Source organism: Crocodylus siamensis, chromosome 5 (genome assembly GCF_052110815.1).
Source record: "Crocodylus siamensis isolate JL-2025a chromosome 5, ASM5211081v1, whole genome shotgun sequence".
NCBI classification, from domain to species: Eukaryota; Metazoa; Chordata; order Crocodylia; family Crocodylidae; genus Crocodylus; species Crocodylus siamensis.
The window spans coordinates 199,694,320-199,709,544 of NC_143399.1; the positions used below are offsets into that span (position 1 = coordinate 199,694,320).

General features: G+C 44.4%; 1 protein-coding gene across 3 annotated transcripts in view; it reads left to right on the top strand.

Annotated features, from left to right (window-relative positions):
* Window positions 1-15,225, top strand: part of MINDY4 (MINDY lysine 48 deubiquitinase 4) — a 95,261-nt gene that overhangs the window by 16,956 nt on the left and 63,080 nt on the right. For 2 of the 3 annotated variants that reach the window (XM_090047836.1, XM_090047835.1), the window contains exons 6-8: window positions 8,294-8,352; window positions 8,705-8,814; window positions 12,760-12,876. In XM_090047836.1, the coding sequence (XP_089903962.1) occupies window positions 8,294-8,352; window positions 8,705-8,814; window positions 12,760-12,876 (286 nt within the window). The remainder of the gene's footprint in view (window positions 1-8,293; window positions 8,353-8,704; window positions 8,815-12,759; window positions 12,877-15,225) is intronic. The other variant, XM_090047837.1, reaches the window with a different exon arrangement.

Consider the following 15,225-nt stretch of genomic DNA (forward strand, 5'->3'; position numbering starts at 1 on the left):
CCTGAAAACTGTCACAAAGCACTTTGCTTCCTGATTGCAATGAAATCAGGTTTGAAAAACCATTTATGACGTGTCCCCTGCATTCAATTCTCCTTTTATTTCAGGTATCTTTTGGTGTAATTTCATTATCTTCAATGAAGTTACTCCTAACTTACTGTAGTGCAGATGAATCAACCTACTTATCCCAAAACTTTCTGAATGCACAGCATCTCAGTGATGGTAGAAAACAAAATCCTTCTTGGTTCTTCAGATGTGTACCCTTTTTTACATTTTTCACGCTCATGTGTGTTAAGTGCTCACCGAAGAAAATGAGAATTGGTAAGTTCAGAAGATAGCTGTTCCATGGGCAATAAAATAAAAATGTGGATAACTTAAAGACAACAGCTGACATATTACAGCAAAATTACTGCTAAGGCAACTTGAGAAAATGTCATCGTTGACTACAACGGAACAGTGCTTATGGGTACCGTAATTTGGTTTTTATAGATTCATACATTCATAGATGTGAGGGTTGGAAGGGACCTCAATGGATCATCCGGTCCAACCCCCTGCCAGAGGCAGGAAAAAGTGCTGGGGTCATGCAGCCTCAGCCAGGTGCTTGTCCAGTCTCCTCTTGAAGACTCCCAGGGTAGGAGCCAGCACCACTTCTCTTGTAAGCCCGTTCCAGATTCTGGCAGCCCTAACCGTGTAGAAGTTATTTCTGATGTCCAACCTAAATGCACCCTCCATCAGCTTGCAGCCGTTGTTCCTGGTTATTCCAAGGGGTGTTCTGGTCTGGTAAGCAGAGCATCTTCTAGTCCCTGCTGCCCCCCGCAAATAATTTGTATACCATCACAAGATCCCCCTGCAGCCTTCTCTTGCAGAGGCTGAAATGCTCTAGGTCCCTTGGCCTTCCTCATAAGGCCTTCCGTGCAAGCCTCTAACCATACAAGTGGCCTCCTCTGGACCCTCTCCATACTGTCCACATCCCTCTTGAAGTGCGGCGCCCAGAACTGGATGCAGTACTCCAGCTGCGGCCTGACCAGTGCCGCATAGAGGGGGAGGATCACCTCCTTGGCCCTGTTCATGATGCATCTACTAATGCATGACAGAGTGCAATTAGCTCTGCTAATTACTTCGTCACATTGACAACTCATATTCATCTTGGAGTCGACAACGACTCCAAGATCTCTTTTCCCTGCTGTGCTGCTGAGAAGGTCATTCCCCAGCCTATAGGTGTGCTGGTGATTTCCTCTCTCTAGGTGCAGCGCCTTGCACTTGTCCTTGTTGAACTGCATCCTACTGTTCTCAGCCCACGTCTCTAACCCATCCAGGTCCACCTGGGTTTGGTTTCTTCCCATCAGTATCTTTCCTTTGCCCCATAGTTTGGTGTCATCTGCGAATTTGGGCAGAGGGCTTTCCACACCCTCATCCAGGTCACAGATGAAGATATTCAACAGCGCCGGCCCAAGGACTGAGCCTTGGGGGACCCCACTGCCCACATCTTTCGAGGTCAATACCAACCCATCCACTACCACTCTCTGGGTACAACTCCTACGCCAATTTGCCACCCACGTGACTGTGTAATGGTCTATGGCACAGCCGTTCAATTTGTTTATAAGAATAGGATGGTTTTCACAGACTTCAATAAAGGTACAAAAATGCAGAATCTGGGCTAACAAAGTTTTCCAGGTAGCATAAAATAAACATCTGCACACATCCAGCGCTAGCGTCCAGTCAAACCTTCCTTTCCTTTATCAGGCTATATTCCCATTGGCTTCTTTATGCAGTTTGACTAGTTCTGAAGGATTTGCCAACACTATGAAAAAAATTAATGGAAACGTGATTTTATTAAGATGCAGTTAATGACTTTCCTTTCCGTTATGTTTTAGGCTGGATTGAGGTGAGCAGGGGGGAAAGGGATAATGTATTAGAGTTTTATTTCAAACATTACTGAACCTTTATGGAGTCTTTTGCTAACTGTATTTATCAAGTATTTACATTCATGTTGCTAAAACAAGCCAAATGCCACACAGAAAAGCAGCTGGATTTTGACTGTTGTCCATTTACTGTAACTTTCCTGCCCATTTGTTTTCCAGTTTGTGCCTCAATCTTACCACTTAGCAAAAGGGGGTGGGAGGGACCACAAGACCTTGGGTTTCAGCATAAGGCTGTTTGCACTTGAGAAAAGTATATTGAGGCAGAAAAAGTCATGATTTTATACACCTAAGGGTCCAGTATACCCAAGTGTTTCTCCACCAGTATGTCCCAGTACCCTAGGGTGCAATGAGATTCTTTTAAAGTACAATGGGGTGCTATGCTATATTAGCACTGCTAGTTGCACAAACTCATACACATGATTCACAAGATAAATGCAGAGATTTCACATATGAACCCATAGAGTTAAAAGCATTCTGACTTGTTATGGCCTTTCTGAGTCCTTTTCAGCAGAATTGCTCTATTATTTTTCCATAGTCAAAAATGAGTGAAAACTAAGAGCTGGCATCTTCCAAGGGATATCTCAAATCTAACAAGGGGTGCCTTAAGTCTAAAATGGTTGAAAAGCACTTATATAGGAAACGCTGGTAAATTCAGGGCCTCAATAATTTTTTTCACCCTGTTTTATGCTGGTAGCTCAATAGAAATCAGCAGTCAGTAGAGCACAACTCTGACCTCCCCATTGAAAGAACAGCTCTTTTTAACATTTGTAAGGGAAAACATCATGGCTTGAATAAAGGATACACTGGTTTAACATTATTTCCTTCATCAGGATTCCAGCTTTAATGGTATAGACAAGGATTTAATAAAGGTATATATATATTTTAGTGTCAATTTAATTCCCTTTTAAAGGGGAAACAAATCTTGCTAGGAAGATTATATAACATACTATTTTATTCCAGGATGGCAACGGACTCTAATCATGTCTTTTCTGGAATATCACCCAATGTACACATATTTCTTCAAAGTATAATAAATATCTGTAGGTACATGCTGTTTATTCAGCACGTCCTTGCTAAATATGACACATCCTTGGTTTATCAGCTCAGGCTGTTTAATCTGAGATAACAAAATCTGTTAGGCAAGTGTCAATGTCCTGATCTCAAGATGTGGAGGAATTTCTGAAGGTGCTGAGTTCCTCACTGGCCTGTGTCAGGTATCCAGGTTGTAGCAATATTGGCCTAGAGGCAAAAGGAGTCAGCCGTCGTGGTAGAGAAAGCTGATATCTTTTATTAGACCAACTAGATTTTTGCAAAAAAAATTTTCCTTTAATCGCAATCACAAACACCCTTCATCAGGCATAGGAGAAAAGATTGTAAAAGTTCTCCTAGGTAGAAATGAAAGTTCATAGGAAATATGAGATTAAAGGAAGTTTTTTTGCAAAATCTACTTGTTCTAATAAAAGATATCACCTCGACCATGAGTTCTGATTCCTTTCACTGGCTGGTGTGCACTTCAAATAGGAAGACTGGATTAGTATGCCTATGCCCAGGTGCGCTAAACTAGACCCCATTGAAGTAATTAAAAAAACTACATTTGGCATTAGCGACTGTTGTATCAGGGTAAAGCCCAAACCAGGGTATGCAGTTACTTGTGGCAGCTTTGACTGATATTTCAATAACACATTTAATTGCGTCCATCGCACACATGCGACGACGTTCTGTGCAACCGTATTTATAGGGAGGATCAGTTTGGGGTGGCTCTTCATTTCTCATGAAAGCCCAGCACTGAATGTGAGGGCGTGGAATAGCTTCTTAGTAAATTGACTTTATGTGCTTCCTTTCCATCCTTTCCGGTTCCATCATGTTGCCCTTTGGGCCCTGAGAGGAGTCCCGTGGTTTCGTCCCCAGCTGAGGTCAGTGCCGTTGTATGGCTCAGTGGATGGGAAGCACCGTAAGAATAAGGCAGCCATCCTCTTCTCTCAGAGACTAAACACATCCTCTCTGCAGCCTGCCTGCCCAGCCTTGAGCCTGGAAATAAATCTCCACTTGACGTCTTAATTTGTACAAAGTGACCAGCTGTCAGGCAAGCTGGGATCATCTAAGAGGTTATGTGTTTAAATAACCCATACAAACATTGAACAAGTGATGGGGGGTGCGGGGAAAGTCTTCAGATAGCTCAGGTTGTATAATACCTTGCATAACGTAAAGCCCAGGCAGGGAAGAAAACCTAAAATTCAAGTCATAATCCATTGTGACTCTCAGTTTGTGTCAACAGATTTATGGCACCAGAGTCTTCAATGTCACGTCGGTGTGTGTTACCATCTGCCATTTCAGTATTTTTCCAAAACTCCATAGGAAAGGCAGTGTGCAATTACTGGACATGGTGAATAGTTTCTGCATTATATTTTATTTTTGGAAAGCACATTCAATTGGAAAGGAACAGCCCCTAGCCTAAAATGCAATCAAGTCAACAGGACAATCCTCTTCAGAGCATTTGAAGCCCGTAGTGTTCGTAGGGCTGTCCATTTAGAAAGGCAGGGATGCAGCGCATTCGCTTCTGCAGTTTGGGCTTCACACGTTTCCTTTTCACCAGGTCTGCGGGGGAACATCTGGTGGAACATATTAGGAAGCAGGACTAGCACAAGAAATCACTGCCCCGTAAGAACAATTGGTCTTTCGGATGTAGCAAAGGAGTGTGTTCTCCCTTAGGCCTTACTCGCCTTCAGATTACTTTAACAGGAGGTAAAGGCTATTTCTACAGTGCACGCACTCACCAATATGCTCTTATCATTGCCAGACTAAAACAAGAGAGAAACTCGGGTGTTCAGTGTAAGCACTCCTCTTATTCCCATTTATGGTTTGACATGCGTTTTCAGGAAGATTATTTATTTGGCTAGAAACTCCTAGGTTAGATTGTTTTGGACTGTTGAAAAGCCTGAGGTTTCTCACAGGAAATGTCAGGCCAGGCACTTTCCACATCTTTAAAAATAAATAAATGGACTAAGAGTTGAAGGTCAGAAACTGAAGGAGCAGCACCTTTAGTTAAGACAAGCAAAAAGACAGAGCATCTGAACTGAAACGGGTCACCTGACTGTTCAAAGTTGGAAATCCCATTTTTATGTGGTTCCTGCCTTATTGAGAGTCATCACTGTCTTGACGATGCCTTTGCTTATTGTAAATCTGCCTACCTCTCTTAGGTCAGGAAATCACACAACAGTGCTTGAGTATACAGTCCTGCCAGTACATAGACACCTGCTACGTGTGATACTGTGTTGTTTAAGAATTCCTGTGGAACAGGAATTCATGGGCATTTTTACACGTGCTCCAGGAGGAGGGGTGTTAATTAGAGCAGCTCTGAGAGCCTTTCTAATTAAAGCACCCAGAGCATCTCATGTATCAGCATCCCCACACTTCCAAAAACACTATAATTACAGCACGGTGGTGTAACCTCCTGGTTCACGTACAAGCACCCCACATTTAAAGTAAAATGTGTAGCTGTAGCACATCATCATATTTAGTCATTCCATATATACTGGGTGTGGCGAAGCACCTTTGGGCTGCTTGCCACCTGGCAGGGGCTGCAGTAGGATGGGGCAGAGCCCAGCAGGGAAGACAGCCAAGTGCAGCCCCCCCCGATCTCATTCTAAGGGGGGAGGTATGTGGTGAGCACCTTTGGGGGTGCTCGCCACTTGAGGGCTCTCACAGGCTCCGAGGGGAGCCTGCTTTGGAGAAGCAGCGGGGGAAACATCCCTCCCCAGGTAACATTTTAAGGGGAGAGGTGTGTGGCAGGGCATTGTTGGTGCCTGCCACTTTAAGACCGAGGCCAAACAGCCAGCAGGTGCCTGACTGCAGCAGCCATTTTAGATTCAGGGCTGCATATATAAACAGGGCAGTTTCCTGCTGGCAGGGCAGGCAGCAACATTGCCTGGCAGCAAAACAGGTCTCTCTGTGAGCCCACTAAGAATGAATAACGAATCCCTATTTGCAGTGACTTTTTTGGGGGGATTTGTCAATTAGCCATCCTTTCATGTGTTTATGCAATGCTCATTCTGTATAGGGCTAGTGGGGACTTTATCCATGCCTCTTGATAATATGGTGAGATTTAATTGGCTTGTGTTTGTGACATGCTCATGTACTGCAATGGAGGGGAAAGCTTGTAAGACCTAGAAAGAGAGAGAAGTGTCAATGATTTATGGATACAAGGTAGGCTTCTCCCAGGGTTGGACAGTTCCCTTCCAGTCTAGACTGCCATGGGCAGAATTTAGCAGTCGTCTTCTCTGTAACATGTCCCATCTCTTTGGTGTGGTTCAACTGGCAACTAAATCTTGGATCTTCCATGTAGCAAAGTGCAATGTAATACAAAGGAAGATAAGCGGGTTTTCTCGTGACTCACATGCTCTTTTGAGTGTAAACACTGCTGCCTTAGGCATTTGCAATTACCTCCTAATAAAAGTATAATAACTGAATTGTCCTCTATGTCCACACTGAATATTAGCATTCTCAGGTTTCAGAACCGCTGTCTTTTTTATCAAATTAACTCCTAAGAGACTGACCTTGAAGGAAAACAAGTTTTTCGTTCAGAAAAACGAATAATCATTTCCATTTTCTGACCAAACAAAAATGCAAATGGTGAATTTGGGTTAGGGTAGTTTAGTGACTTCAGTGTTCAAGTGAAAACCAAATTCTTCTCCACCAGACCAGCTGGAAAGATGTTAGAAAGTAACAGGAAAAATATATAATTCCTAGAAGAATGAAGAAATCCAGTCTTAGAAAGATTTGTTACTTTTCAAATGCAATTTATTTGTATTTTAACATACACAATGGTAAATTGTGCTGTTATGCGCCAGTATAAATCAAAGCCTTTTATACATCACTATGCATATTTGCTCTCAACCAACATACTGAGGTCTTGGGACATTTGTTTTCCCATATTTTGACTCACCAGTACTTAGCAAGTGATTTATTTCCATTCTGAAATGTCGGTATGTCATGACTATCTGTGTTCGGCCAAATTTTGTTGAAGTTCTTAATGCTTTTGGGGAGAAAAATGGAACTGTGGTTTGCGCCTTTTTATTATAGAAAGCTCTCAGTGAGAGAGATGCCAGAAAGTTTTCAGACGAAAAAAGTCTGGAAGTGTTGTCGTGTATGTGCATATGCATGCATACTGCTTTCATTCATCTCCTTTCACAGAGTGAAAAAGGAAATTAAGGTAATGGAAAGTATGCAATATGACAGCAATTGTTGCTATAATAATATCGGGCATACGAAGAATGTCACTAAGGAAATTATTCCATACTGGTTTTGAAAGAATTGTGATTTACAACCCGTGTTTTCCAAAGCAATCAAACTGAAGAAAAACAATGCAGTATTTTTATTTTTTTGAAATCATTTTAATCTTGGCAGAAGCAGTAGCCCCTCAGTACAAGAATTAGAGATCAACAGTGGTCATTTGAATGTGTTTCCCTAATGCTGAATTCACTTTGATGTGAAGTCAATGGGAATAGCAAACCAAACACACCTCTGAAAATCTGATGACATATTTAGGTGCCAAACTTCATAGCTCCGTTTGAAATATTTAGTCCTTATTATCAAAAAAAAGAGTAACTACATATACCTACTGCAGATGGACTCCTGTGCATTTGAACTTTCTCTATTGTTCTTTCATAGTTTCATAATTTCTAGGGTCAGAAGGGACCTGAGTAGATCATCTAGTCTGACCCTCCGCCATGGCACGAAACAATACTGGGGTCAAACAACCCCAGCAAGATGTTCATCCAACCTCCTCTTAAAAACCCCCAGGGTAGGAGCCCACACCACTTCTCTTGGAAGCTGGTTCCAGACCCTAGCCACCCTGACCGTGAAGTAGCTCCTCCTGATATCTAGCCTAAACCTACCCTCTGCCAGCTTGTGACCGTTATTCCTGGTCGCTCCTGGCGGTGCTCGTGGGAACAGGGACTCCCCCAATGCCTGCTGATCCCCTCTGACTAGTTTATAACAGGCCACTAGATCCCCCCTCAGCCTTCTCTTGTGGAGGCTGAACAGGTTCAGGTCCCGTCACCTCTCCCTGTAGAGCCTGCCCTGCTGTCCCCTGATCATACAAGTGGCCTCCTCTGGACCCTCTCCGTGCTGTCCACATCCCTCCTGAAGTGCGGCGCCCAGAACTGGACGCACTACTCCAGCTGCGGCCTGACCAGTGCCGCATGGAGGGGGAGGATCACCTCTTTGGACCTGCTTGAGATGCATCTGTGGATGCATGACAGGGTACGGTTGGCCTTCCTGACTGCCTCCCCACACTCCCGGCCCATGTTCATCCTGGCGTCATTTTCACGTAAAGTAAACATGTATAACTTTTTCTCTCATTTATTTTAATCTAGAAAGGCGCCAACATCCATTTCCAATAAAGGCGACCTGATGAAAGATGCCTTAGAACTAGGTATGTTCATGAGACTTTGCTTTTGTGGTTTGCTTCCGTACCAATCACAGCAACTGTAATGCAGCGCAAAATGGTGCTCCCACTCTTTTTCTTCTTGGTAAACACTCATCAGTTGATTTTGGCTATTAAGAGTTGCTTGTTAATTTCTTATATAAAATTGTATAACTTGCAGCCCTTGTGAAGCCATTTTAATCACCACTATTAAGGTTAGGATGGCTCTTCAGCTAAATAAGTTATTGGTTCATAGAAGTTTTTGTTGAACCGGTAGCAGCGGCTGGCACGGGGATACGAAATGGCAGAACTGTGTTCACCAGCCGTGTTTTGCCGATTTACAAGCTGTCTTCTCTTTCAGTTGATGTCGAGGATGAAGCAGCGGTTGGGGAAGTTAGCAAGATCCCAGACCATTCGACACTCTGTACGCTTCAAGTAGATTTGAAGGCAATGGATATTTCCCTTGCAAAAGTAAGACAAAGTTATACCACTAAAAACCAAATGATGCGGTAAAGTATGTTATTTCTATTAAGTAAGCCAAAGCTACAATAGATTCTGCTTTTTTTTGTTTTTTGGGGGTTTTTCTAGATTTAGTACATGTGGAAATCTTAGGCTACTACTTCCTAATAGCCATAAAATTGCATTTTCAGACAGTCCTTTGTTGAGGATTTCAATTTATTTGCATTTTTGACAGGGTGTTTAGCGGTAGAATGTGCAGGAACAAACACAGGATTTCTGATTTGTTTTGCCACTGACATTGGGAAATTCATTTTTGCTCCGGCCTCAATGATAATGTATTTCTCAAATGGGACTATTTGTATATATACTTTTACAGAATTATATTCATAGTTTCATAGGCCCTGCTCCCGGCCTCCTCCACCCCCACCAGTGCAGCCAGATGTTTTATAGTTTCATATGCTCGGGGGAACAGGGACTCCCCCAGTGCCTGCTGGTCCCCCCTGACTAGTTTGTAACAGGCCACAAGATCCCCCCTCAGCCTTCTCTTGTGGAGTCTGAACAGGTTCAGGTCCCGTAGCCTCTCCTCGTAGGGCCTGCCCTGCTGCCCCCTGACCATGCGAGTGGCCTCCTCTGGACCCTCTCCATGCTGTCCACATCCCTCCTGAAGTGCGACACCCAGAACTGGACGCAGTACTCCAGCTGCCGCCTGACCAGTGCCGCATGGAGGGGGAGGATCACCTCCTTGGACCTGCTCGAGATGCATCTGTGGATGCATGCCAAGGTGCGGTTGGCCTTCCTGACCGTGTTCCCACACTGCCGGCCCATGTTCATCTTGCAGTCAGTGATGACTCCGAGATCCTCTTCTGCCTCTGTACTGACAAGAGGGGACTTCCCCAGCCTGTAGGTATGGTGCCGGTTGTTCCTCCCTAGGTGCATCACTTCGCACTTGTCGGTGTTGAATCCCATCCTATTTCATCCGCCCACCCTTGTAGCCTGTCTAGGTCCAATTGGATCCTATTCCTCCCTTCTAACATGCCCACATCCCCCCACATCTTAGTGTTGTCAGCAAATTTGAACAGGTGCTTTTTGCCCCCTCGTCCAAGTCACTGATGAAGATGTTGAACAGTGCGGGCCCGAGGACCGAGCCCTGGGGGACCCCACTGCCCACGTCCCTCCAGGTCGAGAAGGACCCATCCACCACCACTCTCTGGGTGCGGCCCTCCAGCCAGTTGGCTACCCTATTGACTGTGTGGGTGTCGCCACCATAGCCCCCCAGTTTCTTTATGAGAACAGGGTGAGAGACAGTGTTGAAGGCCTTCTGAAAGTCCAGGAAGACTGTGTCCACTTCTACCCCTGCATCTAATGATTTGGGTGATCTGATCGTAGAAGGCCACCAGGTTGGTCTGACAGGATCTGCCACTGATGAACTCATGTTGGTTGCCCCTAAGCATGGCCTCCCCTGGTGGTCCCTTGTGGATGGGTGCCAGAATAATTTTCTCAAACAGTTTGCCTAGGATCGAGGTAAGACTAACTGGCCTATAGTTTCCTGGGTCCTCCTTCTTCCCCTTTTTGAAGATGGGAACCATATTGGCCCTCTTCCAGTCCTCTGGCACCACACCAGAGCACCATGAGTGCTCATAAAGCCGTGCCAGGGGTCCTGCAATGACCTCAGCCAATTCCTTTAGTACTCTAGGGTGGAGATCGTAGGGAGCGGCTGACTTAAATACATCCAGTCCCTCCAGAGGTTCCCTGACTAGATCCTCACTGACCCTTGGCCTAGGTGCGCCTCCCCGGGGCCTGAGCGGGGCCCTGCAGGGGTGACTGTTTCGGTCCCTGCCCAGGAAAATGGAGGCAAAGAAATCGTTAAACATGTTGACTTTGTTATCTGGTGTGACGACCAATTTTCCTAGCGTGTCCGGCAGGGGCCCTACATTACCTGGAACCTTCTTTTTACCCCCTATGAATTTAAAAAAGGACTTCTTGTTGTCCTTGATCCGGGAAGCTAGTCCCAGTCCCATCCTCGCCTTGGCCTTCCTGACCCCCCCCACATCCCCAAGCAACTGCAGTATAGTCATCCCTGGTGATGGCCCCTCCCTGCCATTGCGTGTGTGCCTCCCTTTTAGGTAGGAGACATTCCCGGATGCTTTTGATGAGCCATGGGGGCTTGCGTGCGCTCCTGCTCCCTTTGATCCGCTTTGGGATTACCTCCCTTTGAGCTTGGAGGATCATCTCCTTAAGGAGTGACCACTTACTGGAAGAATTCATTAAACAATTTCATTTTTAGAATGTTTTCAGGTCCTTGAATGAAATGAATAGAAGGGATGCAAGATATTATGATGTCATAGGGTATGTTTAGGTCTATGAAACCTCCCAAATGGATTAGAATTTCTTTTTCACGTGGCACTTTGGGCCTAATCAAGTGCTCATTGAAGTCAGTAGGAAAACTCCCAAGTCTGTCACTACAATTTGAGTTCAGTCGGGCCCTTTGTGTAAATGGGTACTGTGTGTCTGGCAAAGGAGAAGATATATTCTTCCTCATTAATACCCTTAGATTACGGCTAGTTATAAATTAAGTGGTTTGGAGTTAATAAGAGACTTTCTGTACCTTCACGTTTGTCTCTTACTGAAACAAATATAGTTGTCTACCTATCCTCCAAGCCAAATATTTCTAGAAATCCAAAGTAATTTGATTCACTTTATCCCCCCCCCCATTTTCTAATGATACTTTTCCTTTCTTATTTGGGGAATATGTACCATAATTCATAGATTCATTGATTCATAAATGTAAGGGTCTGGAAGGGATCTCTTGAGATCATCGGTTCCAGCTCCCCTGCGCTTGGGTAGGAAGGACTGCTGGGGTCAAATGATCCCAGCAAGGTGCACATCCAGATGTTTTTTGAAGACATCCAGAGTAGGTGATTTATACCACCCCGGGGGGCATGTATTCCCGACCCTGGACACTGGAGTGGTAAAGAAAGTTTTTCCTTGTCTAACCTAAAGTGGTCTTCTAGTAATTTATGACTGTTAGTTGTAGCCTTCCCCCAGGGAGCTCCCAGTCCCTGATACGTGTCCCTTATATACTTATAGGCTGCCATCAAGTCCCCTCTATGTCTTCTCTTCTCCAGGCTGAACAGACCCATGTCTCTCAGCCTGTCATGAATATAGCCTGCCTCTAACCATACTCATAGCTCTCTTTTGGATTTCATCAAGTTAAAAAGCAGCAAAAAATGTGGCAATATCTTCCACTTCAGTTTCTAGACCCAAGGAGGAAATAACACTGAGGAAGGGGCTCTTGTTACTCTGTTTTACACTAGCAAGTTTCAAGCCTGAATTTGGTTGGGGAGTATTACCTGGATTTGATATGTCTGTCCCACGTCAAACCTTTGAATGTCATCTGCCTCAAACCACGGCGTTTGGCAGGCAGAACAGACTTTCTAGTCTCCATGACATGCCCCAGCAGGGTTATTTTCTGACACTTTATATTTTATGCCATAATGTACATTACTGGGGACATGAGAAAGTGGAAAATATTCAAAAAAAGGCCTGTCACACCTTGACAATCGTCTGCTCGTAAGCAGCAGTAGGTGTATTACTCCTGTGGCTACATTTGAGCCAACGGTCAATAAATCTTTCAAGGAGATCTCTGTCTTAGATGAGCTACAGAAAAAAAAAAAGACTTCTAAGGCTGAGCCGCTCCTAGCATTATGTGCTGAAGGAACATTGCAGGGAAAGGAAAAAATTATTCCTTCTCAGTTAAATAGCCCTGCTATTTACTGTATTTATAAAACAAAAAATTAAAAGGACGGTTATATAGAGTTAGTCATTATCCTGCCATACTCCTCCTCCTTGTTACAAATTACTGCAAAAAAAAAAAAAAGGGACACATATATATACCTACATTTTGGATTTCTTTTTAAAATGAGACTTTTTTTTCCCCCCCTCTCTTTTTTTTTCCAGGAAATAAAAAATCTTTTGTTTGGCTCAAGCCTTTGTTGCTTCAGTGAAGAATGGAAAATACAGAGTTTTACATTTAATAATATACCTCAGTTGAAATATGGCATTGTGCAAAAAAAGGTACAGTAAATGACTGCCTTAAAAAGAGCTCAGTTATCTTTGTCTCTAACCAAAAGTTTCCAGCAGTTGCGTGTTATGATAATAAAAGAAGCTCGACTTTTTTTTTGGTTGGTGAATGGAAGTTTACCACTGAGAGCTGTACCATTGTAAATCATGTGAGGAGGCACGATGTGAATAGACGGTTAAGACCAACTGAGGCGTGGGGATTAACACCAGTGTGAGAGAATAGCTATTGAACCTAAATGACAGCGTTGGGACAAGACCAAATGGGCATGCATTGAACAAAGATAGTGTGGAAATTAGGAGGTTTCTAGAAGAGTGAAGTTCTGGATCAGCCTTCCAATCTGGGTAGTGGAAAGAAAAACCCTGAAGTAGTTTAAGTCTCATAAGTTTAGTAATGTGAATGTATGTGAAGTGATTGCTAGTAATAGTAAAGACTGCACTTGATGACCCAGAAGGTCTTTCCTGGTCAAATATTCCTAAGTGTTGGGGAATTTACAAGTGACACCTATTCCTATAAGCTAATATGAAACCAAGTGCATTAGGGAGGTTGGCGCCTGCTTCTAGATGAGGTCTACAACATCTGTGGTTACTAAGGGTCCTATGCCATGTTTCCCAAAAGAAAGGTAAGTCCCAGTAGTCTACTTCAATTGGATCATTTGAAATAGTATCATAGGATCATAGAAAATTAGGGTTGGGAGAGACCTCAGGTCATCTAGTCCAATTCTGCCTAACTACATCATCCCAGCCAAGGCTTTGTCTACTTGGGTCTTAAAAACGTCCAAGAATGGAGGCTCTATAACCTCTCTAGGGAGCTTTTTCCAGGGCTTTACTACTCTCCTAGTGAGAAAATCCTTCCTAATATCCAACCTAAACTTCCCTTGCTGCAACGTGAGCCCATTGCTCCTTGTTCACTCATCTGCCACCACTGAGACCAGTCCAGCTCCATCCTCTTTCGAGCCCCCCTTCAGGGAGCTAAGGCTGCTATTCAATCCCCTCTCAGCCTTCTCTTCTCCAGGCTAAATAATCCCAGTTCCCTCAGTTTCTCTTCATAAGTCATGTTGTCCAGCCCCCCAACCATTTCCATTGCCCTCCACTAGACTCTCTCCAATTCGTCCACATCCTTTCTATAGTGGAGGGGGGCTACAATATTTATAATGATTACAGTATTTTTCCTAACTTTGTATTAGATAAGGGGTTGTGTGGGCTTGCTCTGTAAGTTTAAACATTTTCCAAATTCCACCTCCACTATTAAATACCAGCTGAAACCCGCAAAACATTTGCGATGACATTTTTATTGCCAAAGTATTTCTGTAAATACAGGATTTTTAGTTATCCTCTGACCGAATACTTTAACGGAATCAAAACTTCTCAGCCTCAAAAAGGCTACAGAAAGCTGCCCATGTGACCGCTGCAGAGGGAAGCCCCACAGTTCAGGGGTTGCACAACCCGGCAGCAGCTCACGCGGGCAGGCTCTGCAGAGGGTGAAAAAAAAGCAGCAAAGGGGCCTGATCTTTTCTTTTTTCCTCCTGCAGCTGGAAAGCAAGCTGCCAGGAGCTCATACAACTCCTGATCTGTGGGGGACCCCTGTGCTTCTCTCCGTGGCAGCAGCACCCGGCACACCGCGTGGGTGGTCCCAGGGGGTGCAGCCAGCGCGAATAGGAGCACCAGGGCCCCCTGCAGCTCAAGGCCTGCCGGCAGCTCACCCCCCAGCCGCAGGAAAGGTGGGCAGACTCCTGGGGGGGGGGGGAAGGACCAGGCCCTTCACCACTATTTTTTTCCTCCCTTCTTCTTTTGGCAGAGCCTGCCTGCCCTGTGGTAGGTGGGGCTGGTGCTTCCTTCTAGCTCTGACTTACTTGCATTTCTGTTTGAAATGCCTCGGGATCTTCTATAATAATGCTTATTCTGTCAGTCCGGAGCACTCTAATTGGTTGTTTCAGTAAGCATTGTGATTGGCTGCCGAGACAACCAATCAGAGTACTCTGGACAGACAGAGTAAGCCTATTATTATTACAGATTAGTGTTGCTAAGTAATATAAAAACGGTTCTGGAATTTCACCTAAACTTAAGTTTGGGAGTTGTTTCAGACAGACTGAAATAGGCCCGCTGTTTCTTCATGCACACGTTTTCTGTCTGTAGTTATTCATAAGATTATTGCGGGGTGGTAGAAGTATTGTGTTTCTGTGCTGCAGGTAAGTTCAGGATAAAGTGCATGATTTTTCTGTTAGAGGCCTCATTTGGGGATTGTAGCCATTTGGGCTCGAGAGTGAATACATAGTGCCCTGCAAGTGCAGCTGATGAGATACTGGCAATCGAAATTGCTTTTAGCTGGATAATGGTGCCACTTTC